The 27,857-nt window shown below is 43.8% G+C and overlaps 1 protein-coding gene across 2 annotated transcripts; it reads left to right on the top strand.

Annotated features, from left to right (window-relative positions):
• Window positions 1–477: 477 nt before the first annotated feature.
• ALOX5 (arachidonate 5-lipoxygenase) lies at window positions 478–27,821 on the top strand. Of its 2 annotated transcripts, XM_069019529.1 has the most exons (14): window positions 478–651; window positions 4,425–4,623; window positions 6,349–6,430; window positions 7,933–8,055; window positions 11,710–11,816; window positions 14,658–14,830; window positions 15,532–15,678; window positions 15,778–15,981; window positions 16,206–16,292; window positions 17,975–18,153; window positions 20,828–20,949; window positions 23,133–23,233; window positions 25,135–25,305; window positions 26,333–27,821. In XM_069019529.1, the coding sequence occupies exons 1-14, from the start codon at window positions 502–504 to the stop codon at window positions 26,510–26,512; spliced, it is 2,025 nt and encodes a 674-aa protein (XP_068875630.1). In that variant the 5' UTR covers window positions 478–501; the 3' UTR covers window positions 26,513–27,821. The 2 variants fall into 2 exon arrangements, with proteins under 2 accessions (XP_068875630.1, XP_068875629.1); XM_069019528.1 differs by lacking the exons at window positions 23,133–23,233; window positions 25,135–25,305; window positions 26,333–27,821 and adding an exon at window positions 22,612–22,728 and having other exon boundaries at window positions 485–651.
• Window positions 27,822–27,857: the final 36 nt, after the last annotated feature.

Raw genomic sequence — 27,857 nt, 5'->3', positions numbered from 1 at the left:
CAGGGGCACGGGGCAGGGTTAGAATTCAGGGTGAGGGGCTGCTGTGCCAGGACAGGGGCACGGGGCAGGGTTAGAATTCAGGGTGAGGGGCTGCTGTGCCAGGACAGGGGCACGGGGCAGGGCTGGAATTCAGGGTGAGGGGCTGCTGTGCCAGGACAGGGGCACGGGGCAGGGTTAGAATTCAGGGTGAGGGGCTGCTGTGCCAGGACAGGGGCACGGGGCAGGGTTAGAATTCAGGGTGAGGGGCTGCTGTGCCAGGACAGGGGCACGGGGCGGTGCGGCAGAGGCGGGCCGGGGTAGGTGTGCCGGGCTGGGGAAGGGGCGGGCAGCGCCGAGCCGCCCGTGCGGTGCCGGAGGAGGCGGCGGCGCGGGGCAGGGTCCGGGCGAAGGCAGGAGCGCGGCTTAGCAGCGCCGGTGGGGCCGAGCCGAGCCGAGCCGAGCCGAGCCGAGCCGAGCCGAGCCGAGCCGAGCCGAGCCGAGCCGAGCCGAGCCGGGGGGAGCATGCCGTCCTACACCGTCACGGTGGCCACGGGCAGCCAGTGGTTCGCGGGCACCGACGACTACGTGTACCTGACCCTGCAGGGCACGGCGGGCTGCAGCGAGAGGCACCTCCTGGACAAGCCCTTCTACAACGACTTCGAGCGCGGCGCGGTGAGTCCCCCGGGCGCTGCCCCGGCCCGACCCGCGCACCATCCGCCGCCTTTCTCCCCGCGCTGCCCCGGCCCGACCCGCGGTGCCGCGGACGGTGGAGCACCAGCGGCATCTCGGCCGCTCGCTGTCCGGCATCTCGAGGGGCTGGGCTTTCTTTAAATTCGTGTCCGTGTGCCGGTGCTCCGGACAGGGACACTGAGACTGAGGCACCCGCTGCCCTCCCCCGCCGCCCGTCATTCGCATCCCTGTCCTAGGATTTAGCCCTGGCTGTGGTTAGTCAGGCGTTGGGAAAGATGGTTCTGGCTTACAATGGGCTTTCAGATCTCCTCGTACTTTCTTTACAAATACTAAAAAAAAAATTGTGGGTTTCCTGTTGATAGTCGATGTTTAGGGTCAGTCTTTACTAATAGTCAGAGCCCTGTTATCTCCAAAGAATTAAACAAAGAGGTGAGAACATCCAATGAGAATTAAATTGCCTTCCAAGAGAAATGTATAGGGCAACTTCAGTGAAAGCTGAAAAACAGCATGAATGTGTGGGAATGGAGTTGTGGCTGGGCTGTCAGCTGTGCCCTTCTTCCCAGCCTAGATTTCTGATGTGTGCTGTGCTCTGTCCTCTCTGTGGTCCTATCACAGTATTTGGACTATCCGAATGTAATTGCTTATACTCTGAGCACTGGTTTTGAATGGCATTTATTTATTTGCTTATTGTCCACTCGGGAAATAAGAGAGCTTTCTTTTTGTCCCTTTTCCAAAATATGTATTTTACTTGGAAACCAAATTCACCATTTCCAGAAGGTCTGATGAGATACAAACAACTTTGAAAGTTTTAAAAAGGTATTCAGAAGTTTGAAAGTTAAACCTACCACCACACATACAAGTGAGTCTTCACTGTCATGGTGCTGCTTTGCCTTGAGGTGTGTTTTTTCAATGATGTGGTTCACAGCCTGAATTAGATCCATGGTCTCTTCTGTGTTAAACAGCATGGACATCCTTAACAGAAGTCAGCATTTTGAGTAGGTGTTGATGGTATGTGTAGCTGTGGTCACCCATTTACCAGCCACTGCTATTGAAGTTTATTTTCTTTCATGATTAAGCATTCATTAGCTTAGAACCTTGGTACCTGAATTTCCCAAATGGACATCCAGTCATTGTTTATCTCTTATGTGCTGAGTAGTCACATACTTTCGGCAAAACTGAACAACATTAGCAAGAGAGGTTGAAAGAAACCTCAGACTGTTGGTTATGGTTAGGGTGCTCTCCGAGGAGGGCTGAGCCCTGCCCTGCTGAGGAGATCACCACCAGGGTCTTAGTGACCAGGCAGTTTGCTCTTATTCCTGGGCTGCAAAAGAGGGTTTCAGGTGGCTCTGATGGAGAGCCTGGCTGTACTCTGAGCATTCAGTTGCACTGGATCCTGTCACAGGGAGAAAATGCCACGATGGGAGCTTTCAGTATCTGCCCAGCAATAACTGGTGAGCTGCTGTGGGACCAGCTCCAGCAGGAGCAGAGATACATCCACTGGGTGAGGGAGCAGCAAACAGAGGGCGTGGATGTTAGTAGCAACAAATACACAGTCTGTTTTTCAGCATGTATTTATTGCAGACAATAACTCTGTGTTCCATGACATGTCCGGCTCATTGGACACTTGCAGTACAATGTGCTAAGTTTTGGTTTTGAGGATGTTTTCTTGGGGAATGCAGCCTGTTTCTCCAGGCACCTGTTCAGATTACATTGTGCCCAAAACACCGTGAGTCTTAATAAAATGTTGTGCAAGGAAAAAAAGGAAAGAAAAATACCAGTACAGAACCAAAAAAAATTAAACTGAAGCAGGCCAGAAAACTTTGAGTTTGGTTGGTTTGCAAAATGTAGCAGTGGTTTTCACAGTTCTGCCTTTAGTGTTTCTTTCAGTACCATCTTTATATTTTTTTTTTTCCTGCAAAGCAATTCAATTGTTAATCCATTTGCAAAACAAATGTCACTTTTTAGTGGATGAACATAATTTTGCAGTATTATTTTGCCTTTGTCTACTTTCCAGGTTTGGGGGTTTTTTCCTGAATGTTGGGCCAGGCTCTGTGGTTCCATTATCCTCATAATGTCTTCATTTGCATTATTGCAAATTGTGCATATTACTAGATGTGATGAAAGAGGGCATGGGCCAGATCTGAGTAGGGGATTTGCATGGCAAATGTTGACTAAGGGAAGAGTATGTGGAAGGGATTTGCACAATGGTAGCTCAGTTGTAGTTTTTCTGACTTACTTCAAGCTCTGGACACAGGGAATGTTGGAAGTCATAATTTCTTTTCTTTGCGTAGTGTCTTTTGAGTAAATTCCTCTGGTGCTGAGTGATTTCAAAGTTTTATGGTGTCCCCCAGTTCTCTCTTTCCTTCCTGTTCCCCTTTCATCTACTTTTTGCTTTTGTTGAAAGAAATGCACTCACATGTATTTCCAGAAAGGAAATAAAGCTCTTTCCACTTAGAGCTTTGTGCTTATAGAAAGAGGAGTTGTCTGTGCCATCCTTTTTCCAATATAAGAGTAGTCAGTAGGAATCTCTTCTCAAAAAGAGAAGACTTAGGTTTTGCACGAGATTAAATTGCGTGGACAGGATGGTACAGGAGTTTAGACAGTCCAGTACAATACTCTTCCTTATTTCTGTTCTCTCACTCTGCACTCAAACTGTATAAAAGCTCCTAGCATCTCTGGCAGCCACCCCAGTGTTTACCAAGGGACCTCATACAACAAATGTCATAGAAACCTTGAGCAACCAAGTGTCAGTTCTTACCTGAACCTTGTACATTCTCTGTAACCTTTACTGTATTAGCAGAATTGTCATCTGAGGTGAGCCCATCGCAGTGCTGGCTTGGAGGCAGCAGAAGCTGTGAGGTACCAGGAGGGAGCCCTCCCTTTCAGAACTGCCATTAAAATTGGAGTTGTGACGGTCATAAAAAGATTAAAAAGCTTCAGGAACATTTAGGTTAATTGCAGGTCCTTTTTGTATTACATCAAAAGTAACTATTTTAGGGCTCTTGTAATATAGGCAAGTAGATTGTTACCAGAGGAATGAGTTTCTTCTGAAGGTTGGCTGTCAATGTGACATTTCTATCAACTCCTTAGATCTGATTCATATTGCTCTTTAATTTAAATCTTACATCTATGTATATCTAGGTGTGACATTGTACTTAAATTTTTCTGTACATCTGAGCCTTACAAACATGAAATGTATAATTGTCAAAAATCTTAGCTGTACAGACATAAAATGTACCATTGTCCTCATTTTAAAAAGGGAGAACTGAAGTAGACCAGGAGGCAAAAGGCAGTGAGTCGGTTTAGGTAATCTGGATACTGCCCTTAGTCTGAAGCACACATAACTAACACACAAAGGTCTTTAAATTCCTAGTGCCATGTTTTAATCTCATTACCATCTTTCCACTCCAGTTGCATGAGTAGATGTGCCCTAGCAGTACCTCCTTCAGCTATTGCTAGGAGAGTAGTGAATGGTTTCATGGCCTGCATGTTTTTCTAAGACTTGCAAATGTTTCAAGGAGTAATACTGTTTTTAGGTTGCATACAAAAATATTTCTCCATTTCTGGAGTGTTTTGCATGTTATTGTTTGTTCTTTTAGTCATCTTTCTGTTGCACTGCAGTCCAATAATAGGACTTCCTTTTTTCACCCACAAGAAGCTGGAAAGCTGTGTGAGGAAAGACCAGGTATGTCTGTGTAGGGCTGGTGATGCTTTCTGCATGTGCAGTGGATCACTGGCTGTATTCTGCTCTGCAGGTTGACTCCTATGATGTGACTGTGGAAGAAGACCTTGGAGAAATTCAGCTAATAAAAATTGAGAAACGAAAATACTGGTACCAGGATGACTGGTACCTTAAGTATATCACTGTTAAGACACCAGTGGGTGACTATTTGGAGTTCCCATGTTACCGCTGGATTACGGATGAAAAGGAGATTGTCCTTCGAGATGGAAGAGGTGAGAGCCATAAGAAACCATATTTCCTGCAGAACACCTGGAATTTTTTCATCTCTCCTTCCCATTTCTCCATGTATGTCCCAGTCTTCTCTCTCAAATTAAGACCCTGCTGCATCCTAGAGAATGGGCTTTCCCTACAGACTAGGAATACTTTCTGAGCAGCTTGTTGGGCTAGGCACTGGCTGTTGGGTTGGATGTTTTGGGAAGCATGCACAGGGAGGAGTCGTAATGCTGCCTTGTTACACTGGTCTTGAGTTTGAAGGCTGACTCTAATGCCAAATTTGTTACTGTTTTCCCATTGCTGGAAGCCCTTTTGATCTAATTAGAATGAGTGTTCCTGTTTGTTTCATACTAAGCTCCTAAGTGGCCCATGATTAATTGCCTGCAAATTGTCTTGTTTTTATGAGAGTGAAATAAAATCCCAAAGTAGGCTGCTCAGCAGGTGCAAACTGAAACAGCAGCTTTTCATTCATTCTCTTTGCATGCTGTCAAGTCCAGGACAAGGCAGGGTGATGGTTATGATGGCTGCAAGTAATGGGGACCAACTGAGAAAAGTGTTTTAAGTGTCTCTGACACCTACTTGCCATGACCAGGGTTTGGGCAGACGTTTGTCACTGATGTTTGCTTGTTCCCCTCTCTGCTCCCTGGGGTAGGTTGGCCACTGTAGTGTTCTTCAGCATGAGTGCCTGAAAACAGCTGAAACAAGTGTGAGGTGGTACGAAATAAATGCTTTTATTCCCCTTAAATTTTTGGCTACTCCTGGCTGGGGCATTTTGTGTTTGAAGTCTTTTGTTCTATAATAACAATTATGTGTCAGTTTATTTTTGGTCTTTCCATTTTTTGTAATTTGCTTTATAACAACTGTAACACTTCCATGGAAGGCAGCTTTGCGTGGCTTTCAGAGTATGGTGAGGTAAACGACAAGAGCAAGTGAAACTCTGTTGATAACTTGAACACAACCACCTGGAAACCATTAGCCATCTATGTTATCAGCTGTATTACCTCTGATATTTCCAACTCCAACCCCAAACAGCTTTTCTCATGAAACTCTTGCTGGTTTTATCTGCCTCCACATTTGTGTATGTAAAGTGAGTCGTGTGCCTTGCCCTTTCTCTGATCACTAAGGAAGTCTCTGTGTTATTTAATGTTATATTGAGTTCATAGTCAGAAGAGCAAAATGTCTGGAACTGAAGCCTCACTGTTTTTTCTTTCTGTTCTCATGACTGGAAGATGTGATTATTGCCCCAAGCTGACAGGGGAGAGCATTGCTCAAGGAGAGAAGCTTGGAGATGTTTCCTGGAGATGTCTTTTAGCAGAGAACTGGAATAATGTTGTGGTTTCTCTTATTGATGGAAATTCCCCTAGGTACTGAGCTGTAAAACTGGTTCCCATGACCCTCTTTAGACCATTTAACACTAGATGTATACAGCAAGTGTCTGTATTAGAAATCCAGGGTTCATATACAGTTGAGACAGATGTTCCTAGCTTGAGCTAACTGCCCCTTGGAAGCACCAAGTCAGGAGCTTATCTTCTTTCACAGATTCTCTAAGGACCTGTGTGTCTACTCAAAAGTACTAAATTGGATCATTTAAACATTTCCCACAGAAACTTCGAAAAGGTATCGATCAGAAGTTTGAAGGCTTGAAAACTTTGTTGTCCTTCTCAATACCTGGGCAGTGATAGGTAGAGGAGCCTCATAGCCCTGTCTCTTTTCCCTGTTAACAGCAAAGCTCCCCCGAGATGACAAGACTCAGATTCTCAAGCAGCATAGACGCAAAGAGCTCGAGTCCCGTCAGAAAATGTACCGGTGAGTTTCCCACTGCTCCAGGGTCTGTCCTCATCAGCTCAGAGTTTGGGGGGGTATGTTCACATTATCATATGGCTCTAATGACTCAACTGCTGGATAAGAGAAAGCCTAAGTTACCATGTTGGCCGTATGTGGTTTTTACTTAGATGGAATTCATTGTAAGTTATGATCATCCTGGTGCAAGTGGCATTATGAGATACTTGTACCTCAGATAAGCCTATCAGGAAGACTTAAGTGGGAATTCAGTGATACAGCCTCTGTGTGGGCCCTCTGGCACACCATTGTGCTTTCAAAGAAGATTTGAAGGCATATTTCATTTGCCTGTTACAAGCAGTGCTACAGTTTTGGAACATGATCTGAACATGTCAGCTTTTACTGGAGCTTTTTGGCTGCTGAACCAAGCTAGCTTTAGTTGTTGCCTGCACCAGGGTGCAGTGAAGATCTGTCCCTGTTTGAGTGAACTGGAATGTGCTAACAGGACACAGTTGTATATTATATGTACGTATTTCATATGTATATATTATACTGACGTAGACATTTTCTCCTAGTCTGTGTCAAAATGAGAAAATTCTGTCTTTTCTCAGAGGGTGACGCCAAAAGGCACTAGACATTGCCTTTTGCTAGAGATGTACTCTGTTAAAATAATGAAAGTTTCTTGCACTTGTACCTCCTTATTGGGAGAGTAAGGGTTAAGGCAAAGGGTCTGTTCAGAATTGATGGATTGAGCCTTGGTGTATGTGTTGTTCATTTCATTTGAACGAGAAAGGCTGTTCCTTAAAAATTATGGGAAATAGAGCAGAGGAAAATATGGTTCAAAAAGAGGTGTGACACAATTTTATTTACATATGCAAGAAGGAAGGCAAAACCATTTGTAATTTCAGGGAAATAGCTACTTACAATTATGATGCATAGCTGATAATACACAATGCAGTCTGTGTGTGGCAGGTAGTTTGGAAATACCATGGAAACAGTATTCTTTACAATTCACTTTCTTTTGTTTTGAAATAAAAATGGGGCAAAGAATTTGTGCCATGACCATTAGGAGGTTAAACAGTTGAATCAAGACTCCTGGAGAGTGCCTTTTGAAGGAATCTAAATAAATGCCTGAGTAGTGCTAGCTGCTGTATCTCAGTTCTGCAAAAGTGTAGTCCCAGAAATGAGCATGCATTGGGCAGCTGTCTCTCTGTCCCCTCCTTCCACAATACACTTGAAGCTACTGCCAGTTTCAACCAAATGTGGCAAGTGTAGGACTATCACAGACATTAAGTTACTTCAAGCTTTGTGAAGGTAGGTGGCCAAGTAGATGCCTTCTACTGTTCTTCAGGACTCTGTGGGGTACTGGTAGGTATTGATGTGGTATAAATCACTTATTTTGGCCCAAGTGAGTCTGGCACAAACTTCCTTTAGAGCTGTGAGTTACCAAAGCAGTGGAGGTAAAGGAAAGACACAGCTCCTATGCTGATAAGGTTATATGGTTAATCAAATCTCTCTTATTTTCTCAGGTGGAAGGAGTGGCATCCGGGCTTTCCCCTGAGCATCGATGCCCATTCTCACAGTGAGCTGCCTCGTGACATCCAGTTTGACAATGAGAAGGGCATTGACTTCATTCTGAACTACACAAAAGCGTAAGTGTTTGTGGAACTTGAGGAGTTTTGCAGAATCTCTTTTGGGGCAGGGTAAGGATCTGATCACCTGTTAGGTTTCATTGAGTCTCAGAAATGGATTACTTTCTCCAAGCACTGGATCAGCAGCCAAACAAAGTAGAAAAGTAGGAATTTAATGGATTCGTTACTTTATTTTTTAGTTATCGATATTTAAGCTTTTCACACTGGGAACTGACTGAGCCTCTGCATTCTTGTTAGTCATGGTTTTGGCTGTAGGTGGATGGAGGAGACACTGATGAAAAACATCAGCAGAAGGACTAGAGGCACCTGAGACCTTGAGCTTTTGACTCAGTTCTCAGCACTGCCCCCTGGAGATACTTTTCTTCTCTGACTCTTGGCGATAATTAAACCTTCTGATGGCATACACAAAGAAGATGGTTAGCAGTGCACCCTTGTCATCCTGATGGAGAAAATCTGTTCCAAGAAGCTCATCAGTTATCCACACTTGAGTGTAATCTGCTTGGGGGGCGCAGCCAAGTCACTGTCCGCCCACTTGCACACGTCATGTCATTGAGGAAGACATTGGATGGCCTATGGATGAGCCTGAATAATCAATTCTGCAGGGCTCTGGAATAGTACAGGGTCAGTGAGGTAGATGGGACCTCTCTGACCTCTGAGTCTCCTTCTGTGCTGTCTCAAATGCCCAGGTCATATCACACTGTCTCAGATATCCCACCATACTATCAGCTGATGGAGTAGTCTGACATGAGACAAGACTGGTCATTACATGTCAGAGCTTTCTGGGTATTTTTTTTATTTATTCATTTATGCAGCTGAATTCCACTACCGGCACAGAGTCAAATCAGCATGGTGTTAGCCAGTGCAAAACAGCTGTTCCAAGGCTCATAGAGAAGATCTGAGTGATGCAGGAGCAACAGCACCTGAATACCAGAGATGAGAGGTTTGCCATTAGGAGACATAAAGCAGTTTAGAGGCTGCACTCCCCTTCCAGCAATCCCATCCTGCCAGGCTGTGGCATGTTGTCAGAGGTGCTGAGTCACTGCCAAGTGAAACTTGAAAGCAATTCAACAGAGTGCAGGGACATCTATCTTTGTCATTAGCTGTAAGGGGCCCTCCCCATGAAATAGGAACCTGAAACTGTATTGCACAAAGCCAGACATTCTGGATAACTGGTATGACACAAAAGAGATTTTTCCAAGCAATAGCAATGCTTCTTGTCTGGCACATTTGGCTGAAAAATCTAGACCTATGTTTTCGGTTGAGTGAATTGTGAAAATCTTTGCAGAAGAGTTTGATAGCCCTTATGTAGCCACCCTGATGTGCTTTGGGATCTTGGGACAACTGTTTGCAGGAATGGAGTGGAGAAACATGGGTGAAGGCATGGGGCCTGCCTTTGGTTTGAGTGCAGTAGGAAGGAAGACAGTCAGGTGTATCTGGAAATCCAAAGGCAGGTGTGGAGCTGCAAAGTGCAGCAGTGGGCAAGGAGCACTTTTAAGGGAATATGTGAGAGCTGGGAGTGTTGTATGAGACACAGGAAGTCATGGAAGAGGGGAGGGGAAAGCCCTTTTTCATGGGGCATGCAAAAATGAACTTAGAGGGAGATACGTCTTGGATATTCTTTATGCTGTTGCAAGGTTGGATCTTCAGATGCTGTTGACAGTGGATAACTCTGCAAGTTTAAAGGATTAATTGTGTGTAGGTGGAGATAATCCTGAAGATGTCTGGTGCTGATGTGACCTACACTATCTAGCAAATGGAAACTCTCAGACTGGAATCTGTGCCAGAAATGCAGGCTTGTGTAGCTATTTTGGACCAATGTTGCATTTGGGCAGATAAGGTTCTACAAGCAAGTCTGACTTTTTTTCCTTGCTCTGGTTTCTAGTATGTGCCAGAGACTTTCCGGAAGTACTTGATTTCTTGGGGAAAACAGATTTTTATTTATAAGTCCTGTGGAAGTTTGTTCCAAGATAGGAAATGTGAAGAACCTCCTCCTTTTGGAAGTAATTTTCAAAACCTTTGGGAATGGATGTGTGTCTGGCATTCAGCAGGTCAAACCACAGCAGGTTTGTGACTACATCCCAGGTGCTGTGCCTACTGCTTGGTTTGATCAGTAGCCCCAGGTAGGAAGACTTGGGCAGGAGAGGAGCAGTACATATCAGCTCATATGTCAAATGTTCTCTAATCTTAGAGCAGTTCTGAAGAAGGGCAGAGGCTCTACAGGACCTTTAGTGGAAACTCTCAAATGAGTCAGTCTTGAGTAACTCTTCTCAAGCTATCGAGTCATGTTTTTTCAAATAATTTAACCTTCTGGTGATGGTCATGCTGCCTCTTGAAGTTCATGTGTGATTAGGATACCTGGTCCCTATCAGAAAGTCCTGCCCAGCAGTTACCCTTGCTTTGATCCTTGTACAAGGATTCTGTGTCCCTGTCAGGTGTCTCCTGTTCTAGCCTAGGCAGTTGTGTGAGTTTTACTTCCTAGCATGCCTCCAGGCACCTCTTACCCTTGACTGCCATCTGCAGCAGCAGAAGCAGTCCATTCTGCATGCACCCCTAAAGGGCTTAGTGCAGAAGCAGCTCCTTTGTCTGCATTATGGTCATGTTGGTCTGGAGCCCTCCTTCCAGATTACCACTGGCTGTTTCTCTAGGCTTTTGGTCCTCTCCAGCCAGTTCTGATCCAGTCTTTTCTATAGTTTGCTGATTGTAAACCCAGCCTCCTGGGATTCTCCTCAAATTCTTCTTGGGAGGATTTCCTGCAACACTGTGACTTTTCTTTACTTTGTTGTCTGCCCTGCATATCTTTGTGTGCTGTGTGCACTTTTATTTGTGCATTTGAAGTGTTAGTGGGAAGCCAGCTTTGTTTTTCAAATTCATTATTTGCTTTCTAGTCAAGTAAATGATTTCTATCTAATAACAGCAGTTTAGCATTTATGTACTAATTTAGGACCCATCATCTCAGATGACAGGAACTTGCTTGGCTGTGCTGTATTTGCTGAATTAGCAGATGAAGTCAGACATTTCTGGCTCCCAGCCTGCTGTTCACGTGATGTCTGCAACCAAGAGACTTGGTTTCTGAGGTTAAATGTGAGCGTCAAGTTTATCCAGCAGCTCAAGTAAATAGAAAGCCCTCAAAAACTCAGGCCTCACACTTTAGGGATCCAGTCTGGCCGTGGTCATGTAGATACTTAAAGTATCTGTACCTTTTTTTTAGGAAGAGTGGCTGAGTGATCCTGGGTTACGTTCTGATTTTGTGCACCTCTCTCAGTCTCTTTGTGTCACCGTACCACTTTCTGAACTGGTGTTAGCAGTGCTCTCAGCACTCCCAGCTGATGCTAACCACTGACAATGTGTGAAGCACTAGCTTTTCTGACTACAGTTTTTATAGGTCCTAAAGCACTGCCATTGTAGGCTGCCAAGAACAACTCTAGAATGGAGTTCTGTAAACACAATAGCCAGAGCTGCGCCCTTGGTGTGCCTTTCTGCCTTGTGTGTAAAGGTACAGCCTGCAAATTTAATTCTGTAGGGACTAATCCCACATGCCATCACTCAAAGTTTAATATGTTTAAATATATAAAAGCGTGGAAAATAATAGGAATGGGTATTGAGAAAGCTGGAGATTATTTTTTTCAGATATGTTTTGTTTTGGTTTATTTTTAGGATGGAGAACCTTTATGTCAACCGTTTCATGCACATGTTCCAGTCCTCCTGGAGTGATTTTGCAGATTTTGAGAGGATCTTTGTCAGAATCAGCAACACAATCTCTGGTGAGTTTATCAGCATTTCCTCATGTTTGCATCATAGAGTGACTAATTAGTTGTCTTGTACATATTTGATTAGGATGGAGGTAGCTGACTGGCTCTTCTGTGTCAATAAATAAATTGTAATCTCAGACTGGTGATCACACCATCAACCCACAGGACTAAAAAACAAAGCTGTGATCTCACAAGGAACTGGAATTACTGGTAATTGCTTAGTGACCTTCTCTGTCCTGAGCTGTGCTGGAGGTCAGGGAAGCTGGGCATCATGGTCCCTTTTGGCTTTTAGAAATGTATTTTCAAGTATCTTCAAGTCCCATAGGACAGGTTTTCATAAGTATTTTGTGTCTAAACCTAGAGATAACTTAGTGGGAGTGCTTTTCAGACCATACTAGCTGTTGAGGTGTTTTTGAAAGTTTGATTGTCCATGTAATGTTCTCCACTAAGGGCGAATATAAGGGTGACCCCTCTTGCCTCTGACACAGACCAGATCAAAGGCTGTTGCCTGATATCCCAGTGCTCAGTTGCACTTTGCTGCTAAAAGTCCTGGCTTCTCAACCCTGTTGCAGCATGGGGAGGGTACCAGTGCCTTGTTCTGCTGTCATAAGACCTGTTCCCATCACAGACCCATAGCTCCTCTCAGTTGGTTCTCTTGGACCATTTGTGTCAGTTGCATGGGTGAGATCAAATGTTTTTCAGGAGTAAATTTATCCCCACAGGGGTTATTTTGATAGAACTCATTTCAGATACGAAAACCTATGCTGATGGGCCAACAGATCTGGGGATGGGTTGCAAAGAGCTGGGAATGACCTGGAAAATGTAACTTCTCCACCTGGTCACCTGGTCCTCAAACCATAATCCGAGGAACTGTGCTTCTTACTCAAAATTTGTGTGAGCTAGACCTGAAGAAAGCTTGTGGCATTGGACAAAATGACACTTATCAAAAATGTGTCAGCATTATTTATGCATATTGAATTAAATATCCTCCTGTGCTTGCCATTTCATACTCCCATCTTCTTCCAAGAAGACAAAAATCCCCATCTAAGAGAGTGAATTTCACTGTTGCTTTCAAGGATGTTCTGTTAAAAAAATCAATTAATGTAGTATTGACATATAAAAGACAAAATGCTGCTTTTCTTTAACCCTTTTTAATACAAAAATCTTAGAAGCTACCTAAAAACCCAGTAAAAAGAATTGCAGATAGTCAGGGGTTTTGAAGTTTGTGGTGCCATTTCTGTAGAGCTGGGCTGGGGAGCTTTCAATGTGTGAGCCAGGCCCAACCTTCTGCTATCACCCATGGTTACTTTATCTTAGTGTGTTATTGGATATAACAGATGCAAAGCCTGCTTCAAGTTGGTTAGTGTGTGACTCCTCAAATGTGCATGAATAGGCTGTTTTGACTCTGCAAAGGAAAATGCTTTTCCCCCCTTCTCTGAAGCTCGACTCTTCTTCAGGCTGTCTAGGGATCAGTTCACAGAAAAAAGAGCAATTATGCATTTCTTGGGTATAAACCCAAGCACACAAGGTGGCAGAAGTATTAAAAACTAATTACAGCAATTTGTTACATTTAATAAGATTGCTTCCTAAAGTACTTTTAACACAAGAATTAGATACGATCTACAATTAATTTCATTGATAACATTTCCATACTCATGAGGAAAGCTCCAATTCTGTGACATTTAAACATTAAGCATCAGCCTCAGTTATGTTAACGTGAATCTCAATTTGCTTTTCTGCAAGCCTTGGCAGAAACAGGGATAATGGAGAAGGTGGTTCAAGGCATTTTTCAGTCATGCAGTTTCTGTCCAAGGTGCTGAGTCATTTTTTTCTTGATGCAGACTTCAGATACAGCTCCAGACTCATAATGCAGTTGATGGAGATAATGTAAATGTCATTTTATATAAACTTTACTTTTTTCTGCTTTATGAGAAAGAATTGTGGGTTTCAAGACCTTTTTTTTAATTATCACTGCATTCCTTTGGGGCCTATATTTTTAATCCTTTTACCCTTTTTAGAAAAATTAATTGCTTTCACAAGAAGTCCTGCCTTGTTTAAAACTAGACAGTTGTGGAAAACTTCACTACCTTCCTTTTTCCCCTGAAGACACCAATAGCATTTTTCACATTAACTGAAGTGGCGACATGACATTACAAATCAGAGCACTGCAATTACGGGAAATATCCAGTAGCATTACATATGTAACAGTAAAGAGATGGAGTATCCAAAACTAGAATTTTATTGAGATGTTAATCTGGGTTGATGTTAGCAACTGAAATATATTTAGAGAGAAAACAAGTCAAGCAAAACAATGAATGAGGAGTTTCATTGATTCAAAGTCCAAACACTTCCCCAAATGTCCCTCACCCAGCTCTAGCTAAAGGAACTGCTCCAGCCGCTGCTGTTCTTTCCCTCCACACATTGCTGTGTATTTCCTTTCTCTTGCTTGTGCCATCTGTTTTTGAACTTATCCCTCTGTACTGCATGCCTTGTGAATTTGAAGAGGGGGATTTAAAAATATCATGGAAGACCTGAGAAGGTGGTTTTACAGGTAAAGAGAGTATTCTTCATAGAAGTGGAATATTTTATTTCTCATTGCTTCTGTACATGGAGAAAAAAGTTATCATCTATTTAATTCTTCTCAATGTGAAAAGCAAGGATTAAATTTTCCGTTTATCTTCAGTGATTTTTCTTAAAATTCTGTCACCTTTTAAATCCTTTTCTTGCTGCTTTCTGTATTCAGAGTTGCAGTGCAGTCTAACAAGAAGGTGAGGGGGAAAGGAGGAATGCTACAATGCAGTGGGATATTGATGCTGTGCAGCTATTGATGCTGCAGGCTTGCTTTTCCTTTAGAATATGTGATGCAACACTGGAAGGAAGATTTTATGTTTGGCTACCAGTTCCTGAATGGATGCAATCCAGTGCTGATCCGGAGATGCACAGAGATACCCAAGAAGCTGCCTGTGACCATGGATATGGTAGAATGCAGTCTGGAGAGGAACCTGACGCTGGAGGAGGAAGTGAAGGTACAGCTCTGGGTCAGGCTGGGCTCCACCTGTTCCTTCTCACATCCTCTAACCTCCAAAGTCTGTTCTTACTGCCTTCGGCCACATCTCCTTTCTTCAGGATGTGTGATAGGTCATGGCAAAGCAGTCTCTGCAGACTGGCAGTGCTTCTGTTGGCTTTTCTCCTGCTGTCCTGGAGCTGCAGGCCATGCCCGTCTCCAGGTCCGGTGGAAGAGCTGTAACCAGGAGGCGAACAGTCCCTTTCCACTGGTTTTCTCTGAAAGATCAGGGATTGACTGAATGCCTCAGAGGGGAAAGGTGCCTCTTCCTTTTCTGGTAGGGTCTTACCACAGACATGCTGAAGAAGGATTGACAAGGGTGGTGCCTTGCTTTTGTTTGTACAATTAACACAGGGTTCTCTTCAGCTAGCAGTGTGAAGCTTGCTTGCATCTGAGTGTCACTGCGTGAGTACCAAATACAAAGATGCTCTTTGCTGAAAGGCTCACTGCCAGACTCTGCAGACACCAGTCAGGTGTTTGTGCAATGGTACTTGCCATCTCAGTGGCATCATTCCTGAGCCACCATGAGCAAGGGCACGCCAGGGATCACTTGTAACCACCAGGCTCAAGTCAGTCTCTGCCTAAGACTTTCCATTCTTTTGTTCCAAGCTGCTTGCATGCCATTAAAACACATCATGCTGCTTTTTTTTTTTCCCCCTACAGCAAGGAAACATTTTCATTGTGGACTACGAGCTGCTTGATGGTGTGGATGCCAATAAAACAGACCCGTGCACGATACAGTACTTGGCTGCACCCATCTGTCTGCTGTATAAGAATCTGGAGAAAAAAATTGTACCCATTGCAATCCAGGTGGGCTTGCTGTCAGGGTCTTTAGAGGACCACACTGTTTGTTGTCTCATTTTAAACATGGAAGAACTTGGAGTTTCATGTGTTTTTTATATCTTTCAGCTTGGTCAAAAGCCTGGACCAGACAATCCCATCTTCCTTCCTTCAGATGCCGCATATGACTGGCTGCTAGCTAAAATTTGGGTCCGCTCCTCTGATTTCCACGTGCACCAGACAGTGACCCACCTCTTACGGACACACTTAGTCTCAGAGGTGTTCAGCATAGCTATGTTCCGGCAGCTGCCTGCTGTACATCCCCTCTTCAAGGTTAGTTCTTGCATGAAGGGAGGATGTCTGTGGGCCAAGTTGGTTATCACATCAGTTGGACAAACCAAAAGGAAGTTCTGGTGAATGTTCAGCTGAAATAGTTTAACTGGCTGCCCTGCAAGATAAGATACAGCTAAGCCACCAGGACTTCAAACTTTACATCTGGCTGCTGTTGAATTCAATCTGAGAATTTTCCTTTTTTCATTGTTTGTTTCATTTCTCAGCTCTTGGTGCCACATATGCGGTTCACAATAGCCATCAATACCAAAGCCCGAGAACAGCTTATCTGTGAATGTGGCCTTTTTGACAAGGTAGGTAATCCTCTCTGTGAATCTTCACTGTTCATATCAGTTCATGGTTATTCCTGGTTCTTTGTTGTTCTTCATGGTTCCATACGTACATATCCTTTAATCACATATTGCCTTGTTCCCTGACCTTTCTATTAAAAGGCAAACATAAGCAATACCACCCAAGAAACTGGCACACAGAAGTGATGCCTCATTGTGCTAAAGATGTTCTCTTTTACCTCTAAGTAGTCAAATCAGAACTGGACAACGTCAGTCAGTATCTCACTCATTGCTGATGTGTCTTTGAGTTATAGTATAGAAGTGCACATAAATTCCTGCATGTATTTCCACATAGTTAAGTCCCCAATTTCTTTTAAGTACCCAGTTTTTCATCTGTGAGCAAAAGGGTTTGTGATTGCGAAAGGAAGTTTTCATCACAGAAAGACATGTAGGGAAGACAGATTTTTAAGACCACAAAGTGTGTTTGGATTCCAGCTTGTCTTCTTGAGTTGCCATAAGCAGCAGACCTGCTAGGATTAAATCTCAGCTTCATCTGAGTCAGTGAAACACAGCTGTATGTCATACCTTTATGGATGATTTGGGTGAAGGCTGGAGTGCATCCTCAGTAAGTTCACAGATGCCACCAAGCTGGGTGGGAGAAATGGAATGCTTCATCTAGGATCTGCAACAGCTTGGCACACAGCAGTCTCTGTGACAACATGCTGGGAGCTATGTTTGGGGAGGTTTCAGAAGTCCTTTCAAAGAGGGAGCCTGTGTTTCAGGACACCTCTGTCCTTGTTACACCACTGGCACCAGGCCAAAAATAGCTTCCTTGCCTCAGAGTTTTTCACCCAAGCAGAATAGAGAGGTTAAATCCAGACTTCTTCCCTTGTCATCTATACTCCACTGCTGACTGTGGAGACTTCCCATCCCTTTAAACAGAAGCATCATGTCCATACCCCATGCAGAGTGTGTGGGTAAGACCTGCCAGCAAGGATCGTGGAGTTCCAGAATTTGTTGGTTCCAATGTAAATGAACAACCAGCCAGAGGCTGGTAACTGTAAGGTCACTGCTGCTACAACACTTCTATCACATGCTGTGAAAGCAACTTTTGGGAACTTTTGCACGGTGATTATCTAAAGAGTTTTGCAGTGCTGTCTGTTGTGGACATGCTGTGCTTTTCAAATGTAACATATACTGAAACACTGGCCAGTCCTCATCAGTAGCCACCCAGCAGGATTCATCTCCTGGCATAATTTCCAGGGTGACTAATGGTAGCCTGCATCCCTAAAAACTTTCTCCTAAACTATTCCGTAACAGCACTGGGAGTTTAACTTAAACCCTCTTCTAACACAGTCAGGGCTGCCTTCTTTCACACATGCACTGGTTCTGGAGCATAGGACTGCAGGGAGTGCCATGCTTTGATGTTGCTGTACTTTATTAGTGAATTCCAGTATAAGCAGTACCTATGGTGCAAACGTGGATATTAACAGTCATTCATAGGAGAGGTGTGAAATCTCTGAAGTCAAAATGCACAGTTCCAGTAGGCCTCTTCAGTTTGGTACTTTGTGTGGAGATGTGGTTTTCTCCTTCAAAAACAGATTCACCAGCATTCTGTATCCCATCTTCTGCACATTTGTAAAGCCAGTCTTGGCACAAAGGGAACATAATCTCCTACTGTTCCCATCTTGCTGTTCTTCCTGCAGGCAAATGCCACAGGTGGAGGAGGACATGTACAAATGGTGCAGAAAGCAATGAAGGATCTGACTTACAGTTCTCTCTGCTTCCCTGAGGAGATGAAAGCTAAAGGGATGGACAGCAAAGAGGATATCCCCTACTACTATTACCGGGATGATGGCATTAAGGTCTGGGAGGCCATAAAGAGGTAAAAGACCATAGTTCTAGATACCGGCTAATAAGGTCGCAGAGACACAGACTTCATTTTTTTCCTGCTCGTTGCTCTTTATCACATCTTGTAAGCAATATCTGGGCTGTTTAGTCATGTAGTGCCTTTTCCATCCAGTATATCTCATCAGAGGAAAAATGCTTAGTCAAGCACACACTCTTGAAAGACTGTTAATTCCTGCTTTTCTCAGTGCTGTTTTCTTGCATTCTGTATTTCAGAAGACCCTTTACAAGTATGTACTCTTCTATAGGATTTCACAGAAATTTAGTGAGTTGGAATTTAGCCTGCAAAAGGAATTTAGTTATGATTTTTTTTAGCTATGCACAAGCCAAGAGAGGACTCAGTTCTCTGAGCCAGCCATGTGACCTCATCAAGGTTCTTGTGGAGTGAAAATGTAAGCTTGGCTTCCATGACAGTTCTCTTTTGAAACTCAATAAATCAGGTATAAACTGTTTAGAACAAAACCTTTATTAAAATGCCTTAAAATTGCGAAGTCTGAATTTAATCAGGAAGGGCAGCAATTCTGAGTAAGGAGAGGCACTGCAAGCCTGCTCGACCACACAAACATGGTTCCTTTTCAGATCTGAAACGCTGCCTTGCATGATTTACATGGTTTTTATTCTGCAGTGGCATTTAATTTAACAAACAACGTATTTTTGCATGGCATAAGTCGCTTACCAAATATGCAGCTGTTTCATGACTTTTGAAAAGCACGTTCATTAAAAATCAGATCTTTTGTGTACACAAAGTAGGAGTTTTATGATGCAAGCATAATGTTGAAAGTTCTGGGGACATCTTCGTCTCCTGTGTTTTCTCTGTGTTTTGACAAGGGCTTATCTTGCAATATTTCCTGCAATTGTTAGTGCCCATTTGAGAGAAGAGGAAGTTGTAACTTTGCTGTGGTTGTTTTCTTCATAAAGTCCATTTATTTTTGTCCTCCTTCTTTTTCCTGTGTTTTCTTTGCGGGTTGAGATATGCCTTTCGAATACCAGGTAGTACTTAGTCAACTCCATTCAGTTTGACTGTTTGTGGGTGTTAACCTTGCTGGAGGATGATGTTACACCGCCCCAAACTTGGCTGAGAGCTGTGAATCATTTGGTTTATAAATGATGTGGGCAGTACCCTTTTGGGTGTGTGAGATCCTGACCCATCAACCCATGGTCATGCATGTGTCTGCTCACCAGAAATCTCCTATGCTGTGCAGGGGTATCAGTCTTCACTTTTTTGATGGAATAATTTCTATCCCCAGCATAACTTCACATGTGGTACATGGTCTAGACCTGAGGAAGCTGATACGGTTGTTTCTATAGAAACAGTGACTCTCCCATGGCAAATTTGTAAACTGCTCTAGTACACAGCTTCCTATTTCTGATCTAACTGCAGATAGATACACCAACGCAAAGATACTTCAGCCCAAAAGGTCTCACCCACACTTCATATACTCATTTCTATTTTTATGGAAGGGGGTCTAAAATACTGCCATTTTCTAAGAGGAGGATTCCCTTCCTGTATCACCTGGCACCCATGCCAAATGCATGGAGACAGAGCTCATGCAGAGCGGCTTTCTCTCTGCATGTTGCAAAATTTTTGTTTTCCTTTATCGTCCTCTGGAAGCCAAAATTACTTAAACTTTTGCTGTTCATGCAGTTGTTTGTCTGCCTCAATGACAACTGTTGACTGGATAATAGGAACCAAATTTACGGATTTGTAAAAGCCTCCAAATTGCAGTAAATTGATAAAATTTATAAATTTATATTTTATTAAGGGATAAATCTCTATTGGATAACAATTCTTGATCCCATCAGTCAGCTTCTGCAGTCAACAACCTATGGGTTGTTGTCAAAATGTTTAGCAAAGAGATTATAGGTACCTGCAGAGCTAACAGAATGTCTCAGCACAGCTCCATTAACCAGTCATTCAGTCATGAACTGCAAATTTCAGGAAATCAGGATTACCTATTTTCACTCCTTTCGAAACTACTTCTGTTATCTTAGTGTTTTAAGAGCCTTTCTTTCAGAGGTGAGCTAGCCTGGGAAGCTTTTATAGGAAGAAGGATCCTGGGAAGAGGAACTGAACAGGAAGGAGATGTCTGCTGTAAACAGTGGGCATAGGAAATAGCTCTAGACCTCTTTTTCCCAGGGGAAGTTTCCTGGACCACTTTAGTATTTCACAAAAAGGATGTCTGGTGGGAGGGGTCAACTGTTGGCATTCAGGAGCAGCGTTGGAGTGTCCCACATATGGAGAATGGTACTGGTATCAAAGTCTGGGAACCCGACTGCCCAGTGTGGGAGCCACGTGGATATGCAAGATGGAGGCTGTATGGAGTGAGGAAAGGATGTAGATGTGATGACAGAGCTCTGTGCAGGACAAAGCTTCAAATAAGAGAATAAAGTGCACAGGATTGTTCAGGGGTTGCAGTGTGGTCCAGGATCTTTTTGTTGGGGGAAGAAGCGATGCTGCAGTCCCAAATAAATCAAAGTTGCCTCTGTTCATTCCCACTGCTTGTCGGAAGGAGATAGGAGGGTTTTGAGACCTTCTCTTGCCCTTCTCTCTTTCCCGGTGTAACATCTGCAAGGTCAGAAGATCATTTTCTGGAATGGCAGACTTGCTTTCTCCTTTTCATTTTGTTTTGTCCATTCGTCCCTGTCTGCAGTTTTGCGGAGGATGTAATTCACATCTACTATGGGAGCGACGAGGTGGTGTGTGAGGACGTGGAGCTCCAGGCCTTTGTCAAAGACATTTATGTCTATGGGATGAGGGGTGTGAAAGCCTCAGGTAAGGTATGATGGCCCAGCCAGATCTGCAGCTTGTCCAGTGCCTGCTGACAGCAGTGCTGAGTGCACAGAACATGTTAGAGACCCTCTCCTTGGCCTGAAGATGCTCAGTTTTATGTGTTAGACCCTGAATCAGGCAGCCTCTCAGGACACAGCTCCTTCCTTTGACACAGATTCTCATAATCATCTTGGGCAACTTGTGTAATCTCTCTACACTGGGGACAGGTCTTTGATTTTGTCTGCTCAAACTTCAAGCATTAGGGGGAGTGTCTGTGTGTGTTGGAACCACCAGGCAGGCTGATAGAAACCAAGGAGTGGGAGACCCCTTGAATCCTCTCCTCCAAACCTCACGCCAAATAGGAACATGTAAGAACCTCCCCAGGAGTGTTGCTGCATTTCCCATTTGTTCAGCACTTGTGTCATCATTGAACTATTCTGCTCTCTTCAGGGAAAGATACTCATAATTATTTCCAAGAAATACTTTTCTTTTTTCTGTCTTTTCTCACTGCCTCTCTTTTCTTGCAAACCATTACTTGGCCATGGGAGCTCTCATCTATAACAAGGCTCAATTTGCCCACCTGAGTTAATGCTCCCCTCTCTTTCCCTAAACATGTTGCTTTTCTCTTCCACTCAACTTTTTTCCAAGCAGATTTTCTGGAATTTATAGAGGAGGCTGGGGATTTTTCCTACTGTCCTGGCTGATTTACATCTGGCAACACCTCTTGGCCAGTGATCTAGGGGAGATGGCTCTGGTGTTGCCTGCACACATTTGAGTGCCAGATGTCCAGGCAAAACTGTGATGTTTCCAGTCATTACTGGTGTGTTCTGGTGGATAAAAGGCTTCTGGGCTCTATCTGCCTGGGCAAGCAAAGGTTCATTTTTGTTTGTCTAGTTGTCTCTTAGCAAAAGCTTAGAAATGTTCCTCCTGGTAGGAATTCCAAACTTGACCTAAGCATCTGGATATGGGACAAGTACTGAACCTTTCCAGGGCTCCAGCTGGGGTGGGATGCTACAAGCATGACTGGTGGGAGGACTGCCACTACAGATGCCAAACCTGCCAGGCTTGCAGCATCTCTCTCTGCACTGCTGCTGCTCCAAGGGCTGTGTCATAGAGCAGGGCAACTTGGCGGTGTCTGTAAAGAATGGGAGGAGGCTAAATGAGGGAGGCTATGGCACCTGTTTCTTCCTTGGGAAGGCTGCTGTGTTTGGGAGAATGCCAAACTCCTTTAAAGATGAGCACAGTGTACTTGGAATAGCAGGACACAGGGGGGGATGGTGCATCCTCTCCTTTTCGGGCTTGGCATCTGGCCAAGGTACCTCTTCCCTCTCTCAGGCTGAGTTCACATCTGTGTCAGGTTGGTGGTGGAGATACGAAGCAGCTGGCACAGGCAGCCTGGGCAGGGGCAGCTTGCTCCAGGGTGCTAACAGGTCTGTAGGTATACTGGGACCTGTGGTCACATTGGGCTGGGACAGGGAGTACAGCACAGGACTGTGATTTAGTGAGGATAGGAGAGATACAGGCCTGGAGTTTCTTTGGTTGCAAAATATTTCCCTAGTCCCTGACTATTCAGTTTTTTCTTTATATAACTCCGTTTGATTATTCTCTTTCAAAGACAGCTTAATGCAACTATTTCTGTTCCTCATTCTGTTGTTTGTCTTTCAGAAGTTCTCATTTCCTCACTTCCCGTTTCAGCGAATAAGCTCTCCCTGCACTCTTTCTTGCAATACACTTGATTGCTGAACCTCAAACCTTTATAAATACAAGCACATGGTTGCTTCCTCCTTGGCATGAACCTTCCCTGCTTGCACTGCAGACTGAAGAAGAATGGAGCATCTGAGGTCCCTGCCCTGGGGACTCTGGGAGTTCCTTGCTGCAGGGTAGGTAGGTCAGGAACACTGTTTTTTAAAGGTGTAATTATGCTTCGTCTTTCCCTTATGGAACACCACATACTTTGCAAACAGAGGCCATGCCTCACAAACTTGTATGAAGTAAGGCTGTTTTTACAGCTGCACAGCCAAGGCACAGAAAGGCTGAGGAGCTCCTGTTAGACCACACATCAAGATTCATTGAAAGCCCTGCTCTTCAGCGACTGCTGCACAGCCCTCTAACCCATGTGTTTTGATTACTGCTGGGTAGCAGGGTCACTTCATCACTGGGTTAAGCTTTTGTTCTCCCTCATCTAGGGTTCCCTAAGATGATCAGGACACGAGAGACACTAGCAGAATATCTCACAGTGATAATATTCACCACATCGGCTCAACATGCAGCTGTGAACTTTGGTCAGGTAGGAATTTGTGGGAAGACTGTTCTTCTTTCTGGGCTGGGAGGTACATCTATGAGGGCAGGGTCTGAGAACCATTTTTTAGTAGATGTACAGATTTACATTACTGTTTCTGGTCAAAATAACTGCAGAGCCGTCTACAAATCCCTATGAAGTCTGTGGAAACTGAAGTGATTTGGAAGCTGAGAAAGGCATTTCAAGTCCTACATAGGTACCAAAGATCAGATGAGGGGTTCTAACTTGTGTATTTCAGTTTTGCTGATTTTATTATGGGAATAATTTTTTTGAGCATTTAAATGGCATTGCTGCTCATTTCTTGAGTTTACGAGCCAAGTGGCAACTTTGAGCTTCCTCTGTGATGTTTGATGTGTCACATTCTGATAACCTCTGTTATCCCTACTTGCCTTGACTGATAGATATCTGCTCTGAAACTGTAGTAACAACCTGCCTTTCAAATGCTGTTTCTTTCAACATCAAGGCATTTTGGAAAGCAGATTTAACAGCCAGAAGCAAATCACTCTGTCAGTCACAGAGCTTTTTCACTCTGTGGTCAGTTACTGGAGCAGGCTCCCTAGGGAAGTGGTCACAGTTCCAAGCCTGTCAGACTTCAAGGAGCATTTGGATGATGCTCTTAATCTGATGGTTTAGTTTTAGGTAGTTCTGCAAGAAGCAGAGAGCTGAACTAGGTGATCCTTATAGGTCCCTTCCAACTTGAGATATTCTATGATTTCATGAGGATTTTTTTTTTTTTTTTGCATGTTCTCACTTCAGGCATAGGTGATCTCTGAGATATGATCTCAGAGATAAGCAGAGAGACTATTTTATTTATGATGGTTATTCCCAGATACCCTACATCACTTTCCATGCTGACCCTTCTGTCCACCTCTGCAGCTCAGGAGCCCTGGAGAAGGTCTGGATCCTGGTGTTTAATGGACCCACACTACTGCTGTGACATGTCCATGACCAGGGACCTCTGCAACTATTCCCATCTAACTTGTCTTGACAACTGATTGCGACAGCTCCCAGTGCCCCCCTCAGAAAATCCTGTCTGTTCAAGTAATACCAAGAAACCATCTCTTGATCTGGCATACAGAGGATATGCAGCCCATCATGGGCATCAGCCATGGGACAAAAAGGCAGAGAGAGCTGAGGGGAGGAGGAGGAGGTGGCTGTACACTGGAGAGAACACACTGAGCACAGTGTGAGCATGGCAGGTCGCTGGCAGTGTGAGCATGGCACTTCCCCTCAGGCAGGGCAGGGGGATATGTATGAGGTAATGAAAAAGTGCTTGGGAAAGAAAGAGTTCTGGTAAGTGCACCATCTCAGATGGTGGCAAAGCTTGGGGTCATATCTGAGGCAGATGAGACATCAGCATCTCACAGCACTGAAGCAGGCCAGAAGTGAGTATGAGTTCCCAGTTTGCTGCTCACCGTGGCCATATCAGCATGCCATATTCCATATTTCTCAGTGAACCAGCATGCTTTATCTCTCTTAGCATCTGACCACATGGACATGCTCTGTGGGCATGTTCATGGAGGAAATTTTGCAGAAAAGAGAAGCTGGAGTAATGGGGATTGCCTCAGGTTATCAGAACTGATGTTTGTTTAATAAAATATTTGAGGCCTTAGCCAGTCTGGTGAATTTGAGCTGTGTGGCACATGCCTGTGGTTAGCAGAATAAATACTCCCATTTAGATTATCCAGCTCTCTCTCTTGTGAGTTCCTGAGCAAAACAGTAGGGACTTCCTTCTCTAGAGCATCTCCTTGTCCTTAGTATCTTCTCTTTCTGAGGGGCTCATACTACAGAAGCAAACTCCCTGTTGGCAAACTCCTGATTTTCTTTGCTGTGTTCCTAAACACCAGCTGCTGCAGGTTTTCACTGTGCTCTCTTGCTCTGCTGTGCAGTATGACTGGTGTTCCTGGATTCCCAACGCCCCACCAACAATGCGCTGCCCTCCTCCAACAGAAAAGGGGACAGTCACCATCGAGCAAATTGTGGAGAGTCTGCCAGACAGGGGACGTTCTTGTTGGCATCTTGGAGCTGTCTGGGCCTTGAGCCAGTTCCAGGACAAAGAAGTAAGTCAATCTCCCTGCTCTCTAAGTGCTGGAGATGTGAGACCACGAGGGCCATGGCAAGACTGCACAGACTCACGAGACTGTAGTGCTGCTCTGTGCTTGACTTGGCCATTTTCACTTTTCTGTGGAGCTGTGTCAGTGCTGTGGGTTTGCCCATGTTCTGCCAGATGCAAACCAGCTCTGAGCAAGAAGCTGTATTTTACTCAGAGTGTCATGCACTACAGCTGTGGTTTGTGCCTGGTGGGCGAGGAGTGAAAACAGAACAAGCCTATGGGAGGCTTTGCAGGCATGGTCTGTGGCCATTTGCCTCACGTAAAATGAGGTTGTAGGTGCTTGGCTGTTTCACACAAGGGCTCTGTCTGGAGAATGTGTTTTGACATCCTCAAATAGAAGATGACGGACAGAGGGTGCTTTAAATTCTGTTTTTCTACAAGAAGAAAGCAGTACTAGCAGAGAAGCTCTACTCTGGGGAAATAGTTCCCAAACTTCCCAAAGCAATGCTAGTGTGCATATTGGCAGTGCACTTTTCAGAGCACCCTTAGAGTCCATGCTGACTACACCAACTGTCCTAATGAACTCTGAAGGACAGTTTTAGGTCAACAGAATCTTCCACTGTCACTGAATGAAGTAGTCATCTTCCTTTTAAATCTGTGGCTGTGAATTCCCCTCTCATGCTATCCTTTTCTCTGTCAGCACAGATGTTTGTGTGTCTGTACAGAGATCTGGCATACGAAGCTCATCTGACTGACCACTGGCCAGAGTAAAAGTGCTCAGTTTTCAGTGGATGACCTCTCTTTTGGTCAGGGAGGTGCCATGTAGACACCTGAACCAGCACCACAGAAAGATGCAGGGATGGAAAGAAGCAGCCAGCAATAGAGGGAAGGTGTAGGCTAGCTTAAGTATTGATAATACTATTTTAATAGAAGGTGAGGTGAGGCTCTGGTTGGCGTTGTGCCAAATAGCATAATGTTGAAACAGAATTGCCTTTGCTTTCTCAAAGCATGATTTCTTGGTGTTTTTCAATTAGCTATTTCTGGGCATGTACCCAGATGAACACTTCGTGGAGAAGCCGGTGAAAGAGGCTATGGCAAAATTCCGCAAGAATTTGGATGAGATTGTCAGCACCATCACCGAGCGCAACAAGAACAAAAAGCTCCCTTACTACTACCTTTCCCCAGATCGCATTCCCAACAGTGTTGCTGTTTGAACACATAGCCAGAAGAATTTGGAGGCCTGTAAAGCTAATGATGTTTTTCTGTTATATATGCTTCTTCAATTAGCGTTTCAGAAATGGATAAGAAACCCACCCTCTCCATCAGAGCCGCCTTAAGTCGCTTTGAACTTTCAAAATAAATTTGGTTATGACCAATCTTGCAAACAAAGTCTAACAGACAACCCTCTAGGTCAGATTTGTTACAAATTTATTTTTTCAGGACTTTTAAACTAATCTTAGAATCAATATACATGTTTCTGTTATCTTTCCATCTCCTTGTCAAGACAATGTAACCACAGATTAACTTAGTCAATGGAAATAGTGTTATGAGCAATAAGCAAGTCACATTTTAAAATCCTTCCTGTTTTTAATAGGTGACACTGGTGACATAAAAAAATAGAATCTTTAAAGTTTATGCATTGTTTTGAATCTGATTAATGTTAAATATTTTCACTACCATTGTGAATATCTTAATCAGGATGAACGTAGAAGCAGGAAATTTTCTTAATATAGCTGATGAGGTTTTATCACTTTCTTACCAAGTTCATGTGAAATGACATCTCATAGGAGATGAAAATTTTGTACCTACATAAACGTGAGTATTTTCTGCATAAAACTAGGAAGGTTTGTTTTAGCCTCTGCCAGCAGTTTGATGTCTTTCACATGTAGGGACAAATGTTCTACTTCAGACAATGGCAGCAAGTACAGACCTAGCACTGCTTATGCTCAGTTTCTGTTTCATTGCTGAGGCTGCTGGGTTTTCTGGACAACCTCTTCTGTTTTGTGGGGAATTAAGAAGCTACTTTGTATAATGGAAAAGTTTGCAGAGAAGGCTTAATTGACAGCTTCTAAGAGGAATCTTTAGATTTGGCCAATTAAGCATAACTGGCATGTTCCCTCTTATTTATAAACCACTGAGTTTTGTCTGTTTTGTTCAGAGGTGTTTAGGTTCAAAAACTTGGGCTCTGGTATAAGTTGAGAAAGTCACTGAGAAAAGCAAAATTGAGGTTTGTGAAATTAAAGAGTTGTGGTTTTGCTGATTAGAATTTAGGTTTATTTTTCTGAGAATTTGTTCCTGATACTTGATCTGCTGGCATGCAGTTTGTTTTCTCAATAGATAAGTAAGTTTCTTGTGCTAATAAAACAAAACCAAACATCTAGCTGTTATTTCCTAATTCAGCGTCTGGTGCTGTATGTCTCAAAAACCTTGTAGGTATAAACACAACATGCTGTGTAGAGAAATGAAGCTTATATCATTGAGAAATAGAGTTATTTCTATTGTTCATGTGTGATTTGGAAAACAGTACTGCTAAAATATATATCCTTTCATATGAAACGG

Source organism: Aphelocoma coerulescens, chromosome 6 (genome assembly GCF_041296385.1).
Source record: "Aphelocoma coerulescens isolate FSJ_1873_10779 chromosome 6, UR_Acoe_1.0, whole genome shotgun sequence".
NCBI classification, from domain to species: domain Eukaryota; kingdom Metazoa; phylum Chordata; class Aves; order Passeriformes; family Corvidae; genus Aphelocoma; species Aphelocoma coerulescens.
Note: the sequence above shows the minus strand (reverse complement) of the source record. Positions and strands in the feature narration are given on the sequence as shown.

Excerpts from the sequence above, each read along its gene's own strand:
- ALOX5 (XM_069019529.1), top strand. The coding sequence starts at position 502 with ATGCCGTCCTACACCGTCACGGTGGCCACGGGCAGCCAGTGGTTCGCG. Across the intron at positions 14,831-15,531 it reads CGCTGGAGGAGGAAGTGAAG|CAAGGAAACATTTTCATTGT; the intron begins GTACAGCTCTGG and ends TTCCCCCTACAG. Across the intron at positions 25,306-26,332 it reads GCCAGTTCCAGGACAAAGAA|CTATTTCTGGGCATGTACCC; the intron begins GTAAGTCAATCT and ends TTTTTCAATTAG.